The 21,304-nt window shown below is 33.3% G+C and overlaps 2 protein-coding genes across 5 annotated transcripts; both read right to left on the bottom strand.

The window, feature by feature from the left end:
• Nucleotides 1-5,443: 5,443 nt before the first annotated feature.
• Nucleotides 5,444-6,439, bottom strand: LOC108201725 (mitogen-activated protein kinase kinase kinase 20). The gene has a single exon (XM_017370011.1). It carries the CDS (start codon nt 6,437-6,439, stop codon nt 5,444-5,446), a length of 996 nt encoding a protein of 331 aa, XP_017225500.1.
• A 1,572-nt stretch (nt 6,440-8,011) lies between these two features.
• LOC108202555 (uncharacterized) lies at nt 8,012-12,850 on the bottom strand. 4 transcript variants are annotated; one of them, XM_064084156.1, is made up of 13 exons: nt 12,740-12,850; nt 12,481-12,525; nt 12,292-12,390; nt 11,893-12,003; nt 10,478-10,664; nt 10,319-10,375; nt 10,083-10,219; nt 9,921-9,980; nt 9,751-9,828; nt 9,264-9,334; nt 8,814-8,931; nt 8,610-8,683; nt 8,012-8,418 (listed from the first exon to the last, which is right to left on the bottom strand). In XM_064084156.1, exons 1-12 carry the CDS (start codon nt 12,812-12,814, stop codon nt 8,615-8,617), a joined length of 1,107 nt encoding a protein of 368 aa, XP_063940226.1. In that variant the 5' UTR covers nt 12,815-12,850; the 3' UTR covers nt 8,012-8,418; nt 8,610-8,614. The 4 variants fall into 4 exon arrangements, 3 of the variants coding, with proteins under 3 accessions (XP_063940226.1, XP_063940225.1, XP_017226498.1); XM_064084155.1 differs by having other exon boundaries at nt 8,012-8,394; XM_017371009.2 differs by having other exon boundaries at nt 8,012-8,394; nt 10,490-10,664.
• Nucleotides 12,851-21,304: the final 8,454 nt, after the last annotated feature.

The raw sequence follows: 21,304 nt of genomic DNA, 5'->3' as shown, positions 1-21,304 counted from the left end.
AAAAAAGTTGTATACTATGGAGGATCTATCACAATTTCTACGTAAATAAAAGTGATGTTTGGAAGTTAAAGGTTTGGACAAAAATTAGAAGTTTGAGGTGGTTTAGAGATTTGACCATTAGAATCCGCTAATTTTAGTGTTTGGTAGTTAGTTGATTGAAATATAGGTTTGGGTCCAAAAAGCTGATTTTGAGAAAACTAATTTGAGGAGTTTTTTGGATTAGAGATTTTGGTATGTGTCACAAAAAGCTAATCAATCAATTATTTGAGGAGTTTTTTTTCTGAATAAAATTTTTTAAAAAATTCCAATTTTATATCTGTAGTCAAAGACGTGTCTAAAAAGTCAAAGCGAGAGGGAGTGTGATTCTATTTTTACAACAATATATTACAAAAACTTAAATCAATTCATTCTATTTTAATGCAACATATATAGTACAATATAATCAGAAAACTTAAATTAACTCATTCGGTTTACTGATAAGTTACAAAAACCTAAATCAACTCAAATCTATTCGTCAGTACCTCCTCAGTTACAAAAACTCAAATCAACTCGTCACCTCGCTGAGGGTAAAAATAAAAAATAATAACGAATCTGATTTAATAAGACACATTTTGACAATATATGAGGACCTTGAAATTTTGTACAGTATTGAAACATACAAGAACATAATACTTTGGTAATTTCCTGCTTTAAAAAAATCATACACTTCTACTCCAGTTTACAATGTAGTTACAGCTAGAGGCCGCCATTCGGGCGGTTAAAAACCCGGTTCGGGGCGTGCCGGTTCAGTCGGTTCGGCCCGTTTGGCCACCTCTAGTTACAGCATAGATATGGAAGAACAAATGAACATGAACAACGAAGCAGTAAAATTGTATGGTAAAATTTGACTGTGAAGGATCAGAAAGATGAGGAAAGTTTTATCTAGAGCTTTCTATTGCCATTCGCTCCTGTAATGTCAAGTGATACAGATATAATCAGAACCGACGCCAACAAACAGGAGCAGAATCAAAAGGAAAAGTCAATGAACTTGTACTAAGTAAGCATAACTGCATAAGTATGTTACTACAAAGGATCAAAAACTCATTGACCTCCTGTAAAAAAAACAAAAAAAAAACTCATTGACTTTCAAGCAGAAAGATGCTCTCAAGGACTCGTATTTAAGAGATAGATTGGTTCCCATAAGGAGAAATACTCGATATATTTTAACACATTGATTTCGAAATTGCTCCCTATATAGGCATGGTCTTCAGTAGTGCACTAAACTGTACTTCTTTCCGATCATTTCTTCATAGTTTGTTTTTTAGGTGTTTCATCCAATTCTTTACATTTTAAAACTTATTAAAAATAGTCGATAGGTCCTATTACTTCCTCATTTTTCTTCCATATTCATACTAAAATCATTCTACTATCTCTCTTTATATATTAAAAATCAATGAGACCCATCACTTCACCCCGCTATTCTTTCTGTTTTACACTATTTAATTTATACATATTTCTTCACCTTAGTGCTCAAACCATACGTAAACAAAATGGCTGGAACAGAGGGAACAGGAATTATTATGTTTAAATGCATGCTTAATAAAAAGAAGGTGGTTGTTATAACTAGACATAGCTGTACGGGTATATTAAATTAAATATTGGTAAATGAAGATAAGCTGGCCACCAAAAGTCAACGATAATTTTTTAAGGTATGCTATTAATATGTACAAGGACAAAAAATAGTGAGTTATGCAGTGATGTAAGATTGTAAACTTGAAGCCTATAAAAGGCTGTTGTTATGCATGTAATAAACACGACCGGGTGAAACAAAAAAGCATAAGAAGAGAGCTGAAGCTCCGGTTCTCTACTGAAGAGACCTTCAGTTGGTCGAGAATCGATGTCTTCAACCCATAGTGAATATGACTTGGAAATTGAGCATGTTAGAGAGCCTGTTCATAGTCATATTTTTTAATTAAAAGAAAAAAAGACAACTGAAGGTATATATGGCTTGGGAACTGAGCATGTTAGAGAGGTTGTTCATAGTCGTTGTGAACTAAAAGAAACAAAGGCAACTGAAGGTGAATATGGTTTGGAAATTGAGCATGTTAGAGAGGTTGTCCATAGTCATATTTGTGAACTAAAAGATACTCCCTCTGTCCCATTTTAACTGATGTTTGACTTTCTAACACGTATATTGAGGTGTAAAAAAACAATATCTACACTCAATAAAAAATTTCAATTCTTATATCAAATAAAAGTTTAGATTCTAAACTTTTATTTGATATAAATTTTATAAAAAATAATTTTTTTAGATGTAATTTTTTTTAACATCTTAAAATACGTGTAAAAAAGTCAAAAGCAGTTAAAATGGGACGGAGGGAGTACAAAGGCAACTGAAGGTGAATATGGCTTGAGAATTGAGCATGTTAGATAGTTTGTTCATAGTCATATTTGTGAACTAAAAGATACAAAGGCAACTGAAGGTGAATATGGTTTGGGAATTGAGCATGTTAGAGAGGTTGTTCCTAGTCATATTCGTGAACTAAAAGATACAAAGGCAACTGAAGGTGAATATGACTTGGGAATTGAGCATGTTAGAGAGTTTGTTCCTAGTCATATTCGTGAACTAAAAGATACAAAAGCAACTGAAGGTGAATATGACTTGGGAATTGAGCATGTTAGAGAGGTTGTTCATAGTAAACTAAAAGATACAAAGGCAACTGAAGGTGAATATGGCTTGGGAACCGAGCATATTGGAGATCCTTTCCGGAGCAACATTGATGATACAAAAGCAACTGATGGTGCATATGAATTGAGCATTGAGCATGTCGGAGAGCCTTTGCATAGCTATATATTTGATGCTCCAGAAGATACCAGAAAAGAAACTGAAGGTGAATATAATATGGAAATTGAGCAAATGAGACGGGCTGACCATAGGATCTGCATTAGTTCTGAATTGGAATGTAGAAAAGCAATTGAAGGTGAACGTGACATGGGAATCGAGCATGGTCAATCTAGTAACCGACTCAATCGGTATGATGAAGAGGTGCAAGAAATTGGGGATACAAAGACAAAAGTGTTGCCAATTTTTTTTGAATTGTTGGAGTTGGTTGAAAAAGGAGATCAGGCTGTGGAAGAACACTCCATTCCGCGGTCTGAAGTGCTAGATGTCACAGAACTTCTACATGACATTGAAGGGGTCGACGTTGCTCGGAGTGTTCTAGAGAAAGAAGTTGAGTATATGAAAAATGAGTCTGATGTTCATTGTCCTATAACTCAGTTTCAGAAGGAAATTCTTGAGATATTGTTGAAAATATGTGACACAGAAGCATGTCAAACCACGATTTGCAAGTTAATAGGTAAAGCGAAAGGGGGCAGAGTTTCTTGCAAGCACTGTAAAGTGGTGCAAGTCAATGAAGAAGCAAATCAATAAGCAATGCAAGAAAAGAAAAACGCGACTTTGTGTAATGTCTTCCTTTGCCATAAGAATTTCCTTAAGGCGAGGCTCGTCAAGGTAAACTGTAACACAATGATTTCTAGTTGATTATATGTTGATTACTGCGAGTTCAATTTAATCAAATTATATAAAGATGGATGTCTCTTCCTTTGTTGCTAAGACTTTGTCACTGAAATTAGCTGTCTCCAAATGTGATTCCAGATTCAGTATTACCTTGTTCTTTCTTCTAAGCTCATCTTCTTTACTTCTCAACTTAGCATCAAGTGTACTGATCTTGTCTGTGTGTAATATTTAACACTTATAGCAAAATAAACTATGAAACTGCAATCAGCATTAAATCAGGCAGATGAAAATGGTAAATAAGCATTCGATGGTAACCCTCTTGACTTTTGATCATCTAACCAGCAACTGAAAACAACAGTGAGAGTCTATAAAATTACAATATGATACTCTTTACAGGAAATGGTTCACAGCACGTCGAAAATACTTGAATTGAACCACCCAAAAAGTCGAGCTGGCCAGGGTGACTTGGTGACTTGCTCAAAATCTGATCCAGAGTACAAATAAGGATATTAACTCAAGTTTAGGGAACATATTTTTTTCAGTCAATTAAATCAATATATTCTTGAAGTCCTGAATTAAGAGAGATTTAAGCACAGCTAGACAATTTTCTTTGTTAATGAGTATTATGCGCGTTAACATTCACCAAAACAACTTATAATATTTCAAAAGTTGATTAAATAAGAAACTGGGAAACTAAAAATTAATTCAGCACTTTGGTATCTGATTCAAACTCACTACTACTTGTAAATAAACAAAGAATTGTGGTTACGTCTATTCTAATGAAGACAGTGATATTAGTTGGCTGCTTGGTTCTCCACTCATTGGTCCAGAGTTGATGTCTTCAACTCATTGTGAATATGACATGGGAATTGAGCATGTTAGAAAGGCTGTGGAAGAACAATCCACTCTGCGGTATGAAGTGATGGAACTTCTACAGACGGTGAAGGGATCGACGTTACAGGGATTGTACTGGACAAAGAAGTTGATCATATGAAACATGAGTCCGATGTTCCTCGTCTGATAACTCAGTTTCAGAGGAAATTCTGGAGATATTGTTGAAAATATTACTTCTGAGCTTAGCATAAAGTGTACTGATCTTGTCGATCAGGTAATAAGAAGAGAGTTAATATATGCCAAGTGGCACCTAAACGCTTATGTTTCTTTTATAGATTCTATTTAGTTCATAACTGAACTAATTACCATAGCAGAAGCTCATGGCTAAGGAATATATATAACAGTTAAATTTTCCACATGACATTCTGGTTTAATTATACACATTTATAGAGGATTTTCCAAATTAGAAACAGTTATTACCAATTCCTTGATATTACTTCAACATTCTATTATTAAAGAAGGAAAAAAATCAAAACAGATTAAAAAAGCACAACAAAAGCAACTAAATAACTATTTTCTCACTTCTTTGAAGCTGGTTTTTGTGCATTTGCAATGGTCAGGTATAACACTATTGAAGCCTCACTCAAAACCCTAATATCAGGGATTAGAGAGTTTAGAAGGCTCACAGTAACAGAACATAAGACTTCTAACATTAACTTGCTCAACAGAACCACCATATATATATATATTAACACTAATTGCTAATGAAAAGATCAACTGCAGCTACAAATCTCCAGAACATTTTTCAAAAAATTAAAGAGAAATCTCTGGAGAATTGAATAACAAACCAAAGGAAACTTCACATGAAGGATTGTTGAGTTCTAACTTCCATGTTCCATTAACTGCACAACCAGCGATGAAGGAATGTCCTAGCTAGCCAATACACAGCATATTACTGCTTAAAGAACTCTGACAAAAATTAAATTCCAGGCAGTGATACTGTTTACCATCCATCTTTTAATCGCCTTCCCAAATTAGTCAACATAAGCAAAACATTACTCCTAATCAAAGAGCCTCTGATAGTTTGATACTTGTTCTGTCAAGACTGAACTAAAATACTCCCATGAATGGTCCGAATATTGCACGACTGAGTAGTGTATCCTGTTGATACTTCATCAAATTCTGGTAGGAATATCTGGCCTCAAACTGCCTCACCAGCCTCTGGTTGCACGTAATGAAGGGGTGGCTCAAAAGTTCATCTGCAGTCCACCTATCTTCGACCCTCTTTGTCAAACATCTTCTCACAAAATCCTTTCCATTCTCCGACAAATGATCAAGCTCAGGCACCAACAAAATCAGCCTGTCATCCTCATAATTCGCAATCATCTCTGCCAAACATTGTGCATCTTCATCAATGCATTTTTTCCATAACCCGCCCTCCCCCAAAAGCAATTCCAGAACAATACAACCAACAGCCCATATATCCATGGCTGCTTCATGCACTCCAAAGACCACAGACTCCGGGGAACTATAAAGCAACGTTCCCCTGTGCTTGTACTCCTCCCCTGCCCCCAAACTCATCTCTCCCCCCTTCTTGGCCAATCCAAAATCCGCTAATTTCAGATTACACTTAACCACACCCTTAAACTCATCCCGAGGAATATTAAAAACAAGAACATTACTCGGCTTCATGTCACAATGAACGTACCCTTTCCCATGCACACGCGAGAGACCCTTAAGCAACATCAACGCGTACCAACTAGCCTCGTACTCAGGTATCCATCCCCTCGACTCAATCACCTGCTGTAACGTCCCTCCATCCGCATACTCCAGTACAATATTATAACAACTCGTACCATCCTCATTAGTACTCTGAAAATCCTCGTCCTCGAAGCAACGAACAATCTCTTTACACCCTCCAAGATCACACAACACCGATTTCTCCAACGCCAAAGACCACAATAACCTCTCAGAAACCGATTTCACAGCCACTGTCCGGGGTACATTACAAGCATAAGCCAGAGACGGTGATGCAAATTCAGCCCGAAACACGCAGCCATAAGACCCTCGTCCAAGAAACTTAGTTGGAACCCATCTGGAGGCCATAGTGTATGAGAATCTAGTGATATGAGACAAGTAGTTTATGTGTTATCATGTGATCTTGTAATGTAATGTGAAGTATATAAGGTATGATTGACTTAGGCCTCAAGTTTTGGTTTTGAAGTGTGTTTATAAGCCTGTTAGAACTCGGAAGTGTTTATAGTTCGGTAGTCCGAACAGGTTTCCTTGTGAGGTTATGATTTGCTGAATCTTAGTTTAACGGTAATAATTATGATAATAACCAAAATTATTATGTTCACATTACTATCTCTTTTTATGTTCATACAAATAATAATGTGTTTGTGTTTAATAACAAAATAAAATTATCTTACAAATAATGAGTGTCCGATGTTCTAAAAATCTCTTATTTGTTAAAATTTTATATTAATATTTTAAAAATATTTTACCGACTTAAATAACAAGTCTGATTTGACTAAAAATTCGCTAATAATTACGATAAATCAGTGATAAATTCTGAATTTTTAGGCAATCCGACTAGTTCTGAATCCCGATTTATAAAAGGGAAATTTTTGATGGTACCCTCGTAAAATTGGTTTTTCTCAATGGTATCATTGCATTTTTGACTTCTACCAATAGTACGCTCGTATTTTTAATTTACTCTTTATGGTACCCTTGTGTACTTTTAATTTACTCTCTGTTGATTTCAAACTGTAAAACAAATTGTATATTTGAAATCCTTGCAAAAAGTTACATAAAATAGACCATTAAATCATGTAAAATAGAGTCAAAATGAGTGAGATATATTCAAACTTCATAACCAAACTTTGTCATTAAAATCTCACTCATTTTGACTCTGTTTTACATGATTCAAGGATCTATTTTATGTAATTTTTCGCAAGGATTTCAAATATACAATTTGTTTTATAGTCTGAAATCAATAGAGAGTAGATCAAAATTACATGAGTGTATCATAGAGAGTAAATTAAAAGTACGAGGGTACCACTGGTAGAGATAAGAATGCGATGGTACCATTGAGAAAAGTCAATTCTATGTGTGTACCATCAAGAATTTCCCTTTATAAAATAGGTATGTCCATCCCACATACTCCCTCTGTCCCTCTCATTTTTTTACAGTTACTATTTTGGGATGTCCCTCTGATTTCTTTACGTTACTATAAATAGTAAGTTTTTTCCATCATTACACCCACTATCTTCCCCCACTATCTCATATTTAACAATAAAAACTACTATTACACCCACTACTTTCCTCCACTATCTCAAATCTATTATTAAATATTGATAGGCCCCACCATTTTACCCACTTTTCATCTAACTTTACTCATTTTTTATACATTGTCTTGGTCTCCGTGTCTCCTTCCAGTGTAAACAATTAAGGGGAACGGAGGGAGTACTAGTTTTAAGCCTATACAACCTTGTTACAATATTTGTTGTTATATCGTATATATTTTAATTAATATTTTATTAAGTCTGTTAGATAAATTTTTATTTAATATATTTAATAAGTTTTTATCATTAAATCTCAGCTAATTAAAAGTTAGGGGAAAAAATTTGTTTTAACTATAATAAAAAAAACTTATTAAATTAGGAGAACCCCGCGGATCAAACATTCAATGTGCACCATAGAATTTTCCATGTGTGCTTACTAGCACACAATCACAATTCAAAATGGGAGGTACAATTATTTTATACCAAGATAAATTAACAAAAAAATGTGCATAATACATAGCACAACAGTTTTACGACAAATTCATTGATATGACACTTTTCAAATTTGCAATAGTTGCAGTATTGATATTCAGAGACAGATGATAATCAACACACACAATGACACTTGTGATTCTTGCAATGTGCTTCCATTCCCGCAGTGTCTGAGTTGCATCTTTCTCGGATGATGAACCTGGAATACATCCCCCAGCAAGATTGTCATGGCAGCATTCTACATCCAGAGATATATGAACTGAGCTTCCCAAAAAGTCGGTCCTGTCCATGCTAACTTGTCAAAGTCTGATGCATATACAAATAATACAGCTAGACAGTTTTCTTTGTTAATGAGTATTATGCGGGTTAACTTTCACTAAAACAGCATATAACATTTTTAAAAGTTTGTTGATTTTGCAATTGGGAATCAAGAAATTAATTCAACAGTTTAGTATCTAATTCAAAATAATTACCACTTGTAAATCAACAAAGAATACCTATATTATGATGTTTGCGGTTGTGTTGTTGAGCACTCTGAATCTAGCTGGTTTACTGATGTTCTGTAGTTTTCCTGCACAAGTATATAAAATGGAGCAACTTACAACACTTCAACGGTCGCAAATATATATTAACTGATAGTGGAAATTTGTATTCTGATATAATATATGAATACGCTAAGCAAAAGGCTTATCTTCTTGTACCTTTGCTTCAGCAAAAGAGATGTTCAGAATATTCATAGTGGATTCAGGTTGGGTAGACTGTGGAGGATCAGAAAGATGAGGAAAGTTTTCTCTAGTGCTTTCCATTGCCTGTTCGCTCCTGTAATGTTGGTGATACAGAAATAATTGGAACTGACGCCAACAAACAGGAGCAGAATCACTGTGCACTATCAACGATAGCAAGACTGAACAAATATATCAGGTGTTATTAAATTAGTAAGATCTTAACACATTTTAGTCTTTCAGTGCACTGAATCACTTCTTACATGAGTGCATCCAAGTATTAGAGTTCATTTTGACTTGTTAAATTGTACATAATTTGCTAAAATATGTTAGATAAGTTGCTTCTTGCATACATTAGTCGCTGAATATGCAGTCTGAAAAAAATAAGTAGAAGTCACTTGAGAGAAATAAATGCTTTCAAAAACTTACCTGTCTTTTTCCTCTACTCTATCAGCAATACATTCTCCATTAGCCATCATCGAGGAGAATGCCTTTTTACTCTAGCATGAGACGGGCCATCAAAATGAACAGATAAGTACATGATTTAAGCAGACCAAAAGATATATGGTCATTCAGAGGTTTTACATATTTCTATGTAATATATAACTGAAGGATGAGTTAAGAATATAGGGCTCTAAAGTGTCATCCAAAACAGGTAGTGGCAGGCAACGTCTAAAATTGTTTTCTTTATCTTCATTAAAGAGACCATTATATAGATTATCAAATGATTTTGTTTCAAAAATACCCTCGAAGATGTCTTTGCAGGCTAAGAGCTCATATTTCTGTAATTTCTGTAATAAGTCAAAAAGGAGGTAACCCCTTAAGTGTTATAATTTAGAAGTCCATGTTCAGTGCACCATAGGACAGAATATTTCAGCAAGTTAGAAGTTATTGACCAGGAATAAGATTGTCTAACCTCTTCATCCATATGTCTGATGAAGCCTTGAATTTTCTTAATGACAACTTGTAAACTGCTTAATTCGAGATGCAATGCCTGAATGGATTGTAGAAGAATACCACTTTATGAAGGACATAGATATAAACAAGTTTAATCAAGAGGAAAGACCATCGGTCCCAAAGCCTCGCCTTTTTCTCCGAGATTAGACTTTGTATAATGTCTTCCTTTGCCAATATAGATTCCTTAAGGTGAGGCTGGTCAAGGCAAACTGTAACACTATGATTTCTAGTTGAATATATTGCATTAATTAGAGCGCGTTATATTTAATTAATTTTCATAAATATGGATATCTCTTCCTCTGCTGCTGGACCTTTGTCACTGAAATTAGCTGCCTCCAATTGTGATTCCAGGTCCTGTATTATCTTGTTCTTTCTTCTAAGCTCATCCTCATTACTTCTCAGGTTAGCATTTAGTGTGCTGATCTTGTCTGTGTGGAACATTTAATACTTATGGCAAAGTAAACTATGAAAATGCAATCAGCAATGAATCAAGCTGATGAAAAAGGTAAATAAGCATTTGATGTTACCCATAAATTCAGTTCCCAGCATAGTAGCCCTCTCTACTTTGATCTTCAAACCAGCAACTGAAAACAGCAAACAAAGTTTATAAAATAGAAGATGGTGCCCTTTACAGGAAATGTTTCACTGCATATCCATAAAATTGCTAAGTGAACATACACACCAACCAAAACACATGCCTAATTCCTCTTTTTCCCGGAGAACCTGTTGCGCATTATCCACAATATGCTTGACAGATGAAGCCTCCTTTTCTATTGAGGAAAACAGTGACATGTGTAATCGTATCTTCTCCGTAAGAGCAGAAATAGTATTATCTTTATGGATGATTGTTTGTTTCATTTCGAAGGTAGAGTCCTGCAGTTCAAAAGTTAACCAACAATCAGCAAATATACTTCAGGTTTTTTATGAAATCCCACAAAAATTAAACACAATATATTGCACGAAATATACTGTACTGAACTGTATGAATAGCGAAGAAATTAGGGGGGGGGGGGGGGGGGGACATCAATTATCAATTTTCATGTGTATGCCTGCTTTCATGAGGGTCCACATTTTAAAAGTTGAGCTACACTTTCACTTGGAAGTTCAAAAAACAAAATTTTATTAGCTGGGATAGTTCAGTGAGATCAGATGCCTGACGGGTAATGGACAGAATTACAGGAAAGTTACACATAACAATAACTATATTCAACTCAAGCCCATCTATAAAATTGCATTTCACTAAATACATGATTTAAAGGTGTTCATACTGCCTAGTGACTAGATCAGACAGAGTTAAAGATCCTAGTCACATTGTAATGCATCCTTACACAAATATAACCAACACAGCTAAGGTAATATGTTGACAAATAACGTAACATCAAAAGATTTGACTAATCAAGAAAAACAAAAAAAACTTCAAAGCCAGTATAAAGTATGTACAAGTGTACAACTAATCAGGGGCAGATTCAGATCTGGCGCTGCTGCTCAAATAACAATGACTGAGGATATTTATTAAGCAGCTTGCGTGAACCTCTTGTAGACTGGTAGTTAATATTGTTGCTTTGCAACTTAATGGATGTGGGTTTGACTCAGGTCAAAAACTTTTGTAGACTGGTAGTTATACATAGCAATTGTTTGAAATTGCCTAGTGTTTTATCATAAGAAAGTGATAAATTTAGCTAAGAAATCCAGGACATAAGATAGGATTTATATTGCTTCGGTGTTATTTCATCCACTTATGCTACCATGCAAGGCTCCCAGTTGTATATAGCCAATTCTATTAAGAATTATGAATGCGATTATCTTTAAATATCTGAGTGCTGATTATAATTCTCCCCTCCCCTTTCTAGATTATCTCATTCCACCACTGAGACTAGTTTACAAGTTTGCAATAGGAAATATTGTAAAGCAGCATACATGTGTGCATAATCATAAACAAGATAACAACTATTATGTTCAAACAATTAGCAACTTTTCAGAAACCAAGCTTGAAGTCGTGAACCACCGAGCAAACCCAATTGCTAGACCAAGAATGCCATCAAAAATTATAAAATTAGCATAAGAAACATTTCATAGTACCGATCACAATCAGTATACACACCTCGTAAACTTTAACAAAATTTTCCTTTGATTGAAGCAATCTATTAATAGTTCCTTGTAACTCCTTTTGCTTGTTATCAAGCAACTCGTTGTCATTCTGAAGGTAATTCAACTGCAACCACAACAAAATCCACTGAATTTCTGAAAACAAAAACAAGTGACAACGACGAGTAATATCACCTTAAGCCTACAATGAATTGATTCCTGTATATACAATCCCGCTCTAACTTCTTATATCCTATATAAATATATAACACTGGGGACAACAACGAAAAAGTAATATTATCTAGTTTTTAACACCAATTAGCTTCCGATCAAGCTACCTCGTATTTTATCAAATACGTCGTACACATAACTTAAACCTCATATTCCAATGCAAATAAAACGGATTTATACACACCTTTGTTTCGAGTTTTTGACGGAGATCATTTGATGCAGCTAATTCAGCTTGCAACTCATTCAATTTTCTGCTGTATTTTTCTTCGGTTTCATTTTGCCTCTAGAATATCAATTACAAAGTAAAATCAGTACAAAAATATGATTGATGATTAAAAAATGTTTAAATATAAACATGTGTATGTAAATGAACCTGAAGTAAGAGATTGTATTGCTCCGACGCATAGCGTTCCTTTTCCTGGAATGAAGAGAAGGAAAGTGTGTGTGAGAGAGAGGGAGGGACAGAGAGAGAGAGAGAGAGAGAGAGAGAGAGAGAGAGAGAGAGAGAGAGAGAGAGAGAGAGAGAGAGAGAGAGAGAGAGAGCGAGGGAGAGAGGGAGAGAGGGGGAGAGAGAGAGAGAGAGAGAGAGAGAGAGAGAGAGAGAGAGAGAGAGAGAGAGAGAGAGAGATTACTCTGGATTGTTTGAGCGATGAGATTAGGGCTCCAAGTTGCAATTTGAATTTTGACAATTTGAGGTGGAGCTCCATTTCTGCATTTTTCCCGCCAGTTGTACTCTCTCTATTTTATCTCAAACTGTTTCGATTTTTTGCTTCCTTTATCGTGTAGTCGACGTAGCGGGTGGGCTGGGCTAGACGGATTAGATGGGCCGTTTTATTCAACAGAAATATGGGCTGATTAGAATATCAGATTGCTCTTTCCGTTAGAGATTGAACTTAGATAGTCACATGGGTATAATAATACAGTAATAAATGGTGTTTTTTTAGTGCCCACACTAACAACTACTTTTTGGCTTTGTTCTAAAAGTCGGTGATTAATCACGATTAATCACCGATTAATCTCTGTTCCGTAACTCACCAAACTGATTAAATATCCGATTAATCACTGATCAATCCGATTAATTCCCGAACAATTCAATAAATCTCCGATTAATATTTGTTCCGTGACTTCACCGATCAAGTCTGATTCCCGCTTTTTACAACACTGCTTTTTGGTGAAGTAGAGGATTTTTACTGGTCATGTTTTTTGTGCATTTGCAGGGGCCATGATTATTAATGAATCTTAACCAATAGAAATCTTCCATCTACTCAAAAAGTGGTTGTTAATGTGTGTTCACACGTACACACTAGAAAATCCGTTAATAAATAGAAACGAAGTTTTGGTTTGGTGAAGATATTAATTAGATACTATTAACTGTGGAATATAATGAAAATTTTGTGAATTTAGTTCAACAACAAAAAAAATGCAAGGCGTAACATAGGTACTCATTCTCATATTTTGATGTAATAATCAAAAATATATGACTAAGTTAAAGTTGTTAATTACTCCCGTCCTTATTATAAGTCACCAAGACTTTTTGCACACATTTTTAGGTGCTTTGACCACACACTTAAAATTATTTTTTTTAAAATTTTCTTTTTTTAAATTAAAATATATATCAAATATTTTAATTTAGAAAAAGAAAAATTTTAAAAACATAATTTTAAGTAGGTGATCAAAGGGCTTAGAATTGTGCGCAAAAAGTCTTGATGCCTTATAATAAGAACCAGACGGAGTAATTCCTTTAACTTGGATGTTACATAGTGAACAAAACATTGCAAAATATATAAATTTGAGTTAACTTAGTAATTATATAATTGGGACACATCAAAACTTACGGACATGATAACTATTCATTCTCAAATTAGTTGATACGATGTGCATAACTTCAAATCTCCCCTAGATATTTATTTCGATTCTTTTTCGTTGTTGATAATTCATAATTTGGACTCTAGTTAATCCGATCTTTAAATCAATGAATAATAAAATGGGTATTATACGACGGTGCCTTTTATTTCATTTATATCCTACGAACAGTGGCGGAACCAGAGGGGGCTAGAGGATGCTAGAGTCTCTCCAACCTCGAAAAAACAGTGTATATTTTTTTTTCAGCCCCCGCTGAATTATTCATGTCAATATAATTTAGGCACTTAGAGCGAGTTCAAGAAATGCATTATAACATGTCATAAGTCATAATTTAGGGCATTTGATGTAAAATGTTGATCCAACAATGTCCTAGTCATGCCTAATCTCACTAGGACAACCTCTTGAAACCTTATTTAGGAGGCACCTCTTTCTCCTTGTTCTATCTTATATATTATAATAAATTCCTATACATACTCTCTTTCTATCTTTGCTTTGGACTTGCTCTTAGTTTAAAGAGAGTCTTATTTATAAATGCATTCAAATAGTTACACTCATAAGTCATACGCACACACTTGACACTACCTAAACTCAGCTTCTCATTGTGATAAATTCATTCAGTCGCGATCCTGCAACAACCTACTTAGTTGCGCTCTCCGTGCCAACGGTCGGCTCCCAATGCCCACAGGCCTGCAACCTGCTCTCTCTGACTCTCCCTGCCTTTAGTAGGCTTGATATTTCCGGTAATGAGATTCTTGCAGAAACAAGGACAAACCGGACCCTTAGTGAAAAGCCGTGTCACTTGGAACTGGTTGTTTACGCTTTTTCGGAGGTTTACACTCATTATGTGACGTAAAAAAATCGTTATTTTATAAGTCAATTTTTTTTTGGACGTCGTGCTTACTACTGTATTTATGTTAGTGTACTCCAAACAACGTTCTCTTTTAGGCCTTTTAATCAATCAATACGTGCAACCTAGAGAGATGGCTGTCTCTCTTTGATGAATGTGATATCGAGGTTCGGTATTCAAATTCAATCAGTCTTTTACAAATTAGCTTCCAAATTTGAGCCCCCTAAAATTTATTCCTGGTTCCGTCACTGCCTACTAAGCATGGCAATTTTTGAAATTTATTTAAAACTTTAGCATTTAACCATTTTTAGAAAGTGTAAGCAACAATATTGAACAATGCCGTTACCAGACAACAAGTATGGTTCAAGTCTTCTCTCATTCTCTTCTCTTCTACTCGTACATAATACTTCCATAAAATTGCAGAACTGGTTCCAGCAAGTAGTACCCTACTGGCCATGAAAAGTCTTACTGACTTCCAGACAAAGCTGCACTGGCCTGCATACATGTAAGTGAGTGAACCCCAGTGTTCTTAGCCTTAAGTCTTTATTTTGAACCCGATAAATACTCAGACATGTATTTTAAAACTTTATAAATTATTTTTATTTTTTTATTTCTTTGGTAGAATTTAATATTTAAACTTTATTGAGAAACAAATTTTTTAAAATAAATTATAGAGTTATATTTAAAAAAACCTTAAAATATTTATCAGGTTAAAAAAACTATAAAGAGACAAAGAATCAAGACAGTTATAAAAAAAACTTATTTTTTCGCTCAACATAAACATAAATAAGAACTTATTTTGAGAGTGTAAGGCATGTTTGCTCAACATAAATAGAGGAAATAGGAACTTATTTTGAGAATTAAGAGAAACGGTCGATATTTCTTACATAATAAAATTAAGTACTTATTTTTAGAAAATTATATTTTTATATATTGTTCTGAAATAAAAAAATTATTTGAGAGAAATAAAATACGTCAAATTGATTGATCTAAATTGGTAATTCATGGATCTCGAACATGATAAAAAGTTGTATAATCAAATTTATTTAAATTCATTTTGATAAGATTCGAATTCTCGAAAACTCGTTACAAATAAGTCATTAATGATATACCCGATTTGAGTTGGCAGCAAGGCAGCAAGTATTATTAAGCTGTTGGGTAGGCCGATGGCGCAATCCTTGGACACGAAATGACAGCACAAATGAAGTGCAACTAGACTTCCCTGCCTAATACTATGCCCAACTATTTCTAGCAATTTGTCACGTTTACATTTTAACAATATTTCTAGCTTGCAAGCTTCATTACGAAAACGCAACTCTACAGACTTTTGTTGGTAAAAAACATTTAGCCTTTCGATTTATGCGCATAAATAGTATAATGGCAAATAATATTAAGCAAAACGTGATGAAATTGTATTGCGTGGATAAATCTGATGAACTTGTACGGCATTAGTGTTTCAAAACACATCTCAAATCAAGGGAGGGAAGTATCATGGTTGTCATGAATTTGACTAAAATGAAGAGATTTATTATAAAAAGTTTCTCATCACATAAAAAAGAGAATGATAGCCTAGTGGTGGGTTTATCCTCTGTTGACCCGGGACACTAAGTTGTAAGGCATATAAGCCTGCATTGTCAAAAAAAAAAAAAATAAGAGAATGATATGAGTTTTCAATTTAGCCTTTGTAATTTGAAATTTAGAATATGTAAATATTTTTTTAATTAGAATATCTCTAATCATAGATGTGCGTAATAAAATGGAATTTATAATGAAAAACGCAACTTTTTCCTTTTATAATGAACGGAAATGAAAATGAAAAACGCAACTTTTTCCTTTTACAATGAACGAAAATGCATGTTTTCAAAAAGTATTTCCGATATGTGTAATAAACATATGGTAATTAATATAGATTGTAATTTTGTGATATATCAGATATTGACCATTTGAATAGCGTATTGAAGTAGTGGTTTAGATTCAAAAAATCTAATTTTAAAAAAGTTATTTGAACGAATTTTTTCAATCTAAATAAATAATTTGTATGTTATATTGTTTGAGAAGAAGTTTTGAACAAAATTTAGAATATATAATACAATTCTTATAAAATTATTATTGTTGTTCTTTAGTAATTATTATATAAGAAAATATGGCATAGTCTTTTAATGGAAAAGGGATGTATAAGTATAACTAATATACATGCAAAAATAGGAAATGTATAAGGCATGAGATAGGAATAGTTGTATGTTATATGTAGGGGTGGCAAAATCAGACACGACCCGAAACCCGACACGAACCCGACTCGAAAAAATACGAATTAGGGTCGGGGTTTTTACATTTCGGGTCGGGTTCGGGTCGGGTAATTTTTTACCCGAAAAACTCGGGTCGGGTTCGGGTTGACCCAGTGTACCCGAACCCGACCCGAAATATTTATATATAAATATATTATATTAATTATATATATTTATATTTTAAAATTACATATATTTATGATATATTTATATAATATTAAGAATATTTTTGTCACATATAATCTTATTAAATTATTATTAATATATTTTTAATATATTATAATTAAATATAATTAAAACAAATAATTTTTAATAAATTTCGGGTCAAAATGGGTCATTTTCGGGTCAATCGGGTACTGAACAGGTCGGGTTCGGGTTGAGATTTTCGACCCATTTCGGGTTCGGGTCGGGTTCGGGTTGACCCAAAAACTGGACCAGGTAAGACAACCCGACACGAACCCGACCCATTACCCGAAATTGCCACCCCTAGTTATATGCAGCTTTCTATTCCAATTATTTTGTCAAAACATCAATAGTAACCCTATGTGTGCATGGACAAATCTGCATGTATCTAGTTAATCATACACACCGAATTCCGTATTTGTGTTAGGCTCTTCTACTGCACTTAGAATCGTATTAAATTTTAGTTTTTGTTCGATTAATTTTGCAAGATCCTTGTGTTTATAATTAAGAAATACAACCGGTACATATATTTGTAAAAGAAAGGAATTGGCAAAAGTATATATCCTAATTTGGATCAATAGTTGTTTCTGCGTTTAGATCGGTTTCTGCGTTTAGATCGATTTCTGCGTTTATTTAAAATTTTTGATTTGGGTTAGATTATTCAAAATTCATTTCTGCGTTTAGGTCGATCTCTGCAGAATATTTGAATCACGTCGGTGTCGGTTGGAGTTGGGTCGAAAACGATCTCAATTTATTTAAAATTTTTGATTTTGGGTTGGATTATTCAAAATAATATCACGTGACTTATTAATGATAGTCACATTATACCAATATCATAGTAAATTTTAGTTTTTATTATTGTAACAACACATCTATATATCTGCCAGAATTGTCGAGTAAGCATTGGAATACAACCATTTCGCTTTGTCTTTTCAATAAATACTTGATGAATACTTCAGTCATTAGCTTACAAGAGGATTGAAAAAGGTAGTATTGAGTTTTGCTACTCTGGTCCAGATTATTTTGTGGAGAAGCTGGCTTACCGTGTCCATGAAATATAGTGGGTGTTTGGCTAAACTCATTAAAAGTGCTTCCGGATTTTTTTTAGCACTTTAAGCAGTTTCTATTTTTTACGTAGTGTTTGACAAAAATAAGCAGAAGTGCTTCTTCTGAGTTTTTAAGTCAGAAGCCGGAAGCTAGAAATGCTAGTTTATTTTTATCTTTTTTAGTGATTTGCATTTTATTATGAAGTTTTAAAATTTTTAATATGTAATAAACTTTATTTATTAATAATTTTTTTTATTTTAGTGATTTGAAATTTTTTAAAATTATAAATTTTAATTACCAAACACTCAGTTAACTTATAAGCAAAAAGTTATCCAAATACTTTTAATGACTCATAATTCAAGTTCATTTATCAATTATAATCCGCTTCTTTACTTTAAACAATATGTCACTTTTTTTAAGTTTAGCCAAATGACCCCATAGTGATTATGTAAAGCTCTCTCCCTTTTTAATTTCATATAGGTGGGCTAAAACATTTTGCAAGCTTTCAAATTTTGAAATATCTCATAACTACTTTTTCTAAATAAATTCATAATTTCTATGAAAAAAATTATAATATTCCTCCTGTCTTCTAATAATTAAAAAGTCACGGATACTTTTCCTTTTATTTATTTATTAATATTTTGTACTTTTTCACCGTTGAAAATAAGAATATAAATGCACAACTACCTCTTTTTCATTACACAAATATACTTGAGAAAAATATAAATTTAAAACTAAATTAGCCCTATTTTCGAATAAACTGTCGTACTCCGTACCAATTCGCCCTAAATTATTCATTTATTTACTCTATGATTTATGATTGCCAGATTTGCTTTCAATTTCTCTCATACCGGTAGGTCCATTAAATAATTTAAAGGTGGGACTCACCATAATTATCCAATAATCATCGCAGATACTCCCTCTGTCTCAGTCAATTGTATACGTTTCTTTTTCACTGCTCGACACGCTTTTTAAGGCTCTTATAAAACATAGTTCCACAACTTATTTTTAATATTTTCTTTTTTTGTATAAAAATATAAATGTTATACTTTTATACAAAAAAAGAAAATCTTAAAAATAATTTACAGAACTATACTATATTGAAACATTAAAATCCGTGCCGCGCCCCCGTCCCCCAATGTATACTATTGACTGGGACGGAGGGAGTAGGAGAAATAGCTGGCTCTAGAACCCACCAAAAGTCCAAAACTACTCCTTTCATTGTCAATAAAATTCCTTAAACAGGGCATGTTTCCAATTATAGCAATAATTAAGGAAATCATGCTAATCGACAAAACCATTGTGATTAATTAGTGTAACTGTCGATCTTTCGGAAGATATCACTACTCTGCTTTTCGGAAATTATTTTAACTTGTGATACAAAAATTTAATTCATAAAATAATTTTAAGATAATAATTTTTGTTAAGTAATTAAATTTGTTTAAATGAGTGCTTAAAATCTGAAGTGAAAAATAGCAAAATACAAATAATTATTTTTTAACTTACTACCCTACTATATCAAATTATTAAACTCACCGGATCAATCACCAAATCATATAAGAAGTGTTGTGTTTTGTAAGACAGGATTGTTATATTTATCAAACAATCTTTAAATTAAAAACTCCACTTATTGTTTCTAACGGTAATGCCAAACGGGTCGGCACTTGAATTTTTATATACTATTAGAAAGTGTTTTTAATTTAGGAGGGAAGAGAAAAAGAGATTTTTGACATTATTTTCCTGAATTTTTTTCATTTTGGGAGAGGAAACTATGTTACCAAAATTCATTGAAACATGCCTTTCGATCTATTGTTTTGAATTGAAAATTTTCTAATATTCTTCACTAGTTTCTTCTCTCCTATTTTCAATACAAGAGCATGACGCTAATTTATAAATTATGAATATGATTATAAAAAATCAAAAATCCAATATCAATATTCAGCAGCTTTTTATCATATAAAACTACAACCGTCATTTCTCTCTCATGAATACATTATTTTATCCGCAATTCTTAAATATCAAATCAATCATTTTTCTTTTCGGACATTAAAATTTTATTGTCTAAATTTCTCCAGTCATCTTGCATGTCCGACGGTTAGATAATAAGTTTTCTTGAATGAAAGAATTATCACGGTAAATTGCTGATTCTTATTTGTGAGATTTATTCTCATCTTAAAAAAAAATCATTTTTAGTTTTCTCTCTTTGTTTTCATTCACAAATTACATTTTCATGGAACATCCAGACACCTCCAATATTATATGATAAGATTATTTTCATCCACACCTCTGCGAACCAGAACATACAACAGAAATGATGCTCATTGGCCATTGCTCAGAGCCTCATACTTATTGAAGGAGTAGTAACAGTACTTCAAGTCTGATAATTTTCTTATCCCTATCCAAAAACAATGACAAAAATCTAACCAAAACAATTTCTTTCATTTTTATTATGTTAAATCCGTGCTTTTAAAAACATCAATTTTTTAAAAAATTTCTGAATAATTGAGATTAATTTTTGAATATATATTACCGTATTCATTAATTACAGCACACTCCAATGCCGCTGTTTGAAAGTTAGGGGTCGTTTGGTTCGAGGAGTGGTATGGGGTTGGAATGAGGAATCGGGTTAAGTTGGTATGGGTTTGAAGTATCATATCTGATATCATGTGTTTGGTTGAGTGCTGGAATCAATATATACAATTTTTGTAAAAAAAAGTTATTAATTTATATTAATTAAAAATATTAATAAAATTATTATAGTTATATATTTTTGCATAATTAATTTAATTTTGTATCAAATATTAATATTTCATTACTAAAAGAGAGACAAAAAAAAATATGAATGAATCTGATACCCCCATCTCATACCCACCCCCCACCTGGGTATCAAAAACCCCTACCTTGGAGGTTTAAGGTATGTGCATCAGAATTTATTTTTTCCAACCAAACACCAGGTATGGGTTTAGAATAGA

This window comes from Daucus carota, chromosome 9, assembly GCF_001625215.2.
Source record: "Daucus carota subsp. sativus chromosome 9, DH1 v3.0, whole genome shotgun sequence".
NCBI classification, from domain to species: domain Eukaryota; kingdom Viridiplantae; phylum Streptophyta; class Magnoliopsida; order Apiales; family Apiaceae; genus Daucus; species Daucus carota.
This window is presented reverse-complemented; position numbering and strand designations above follow the sequence as displayed.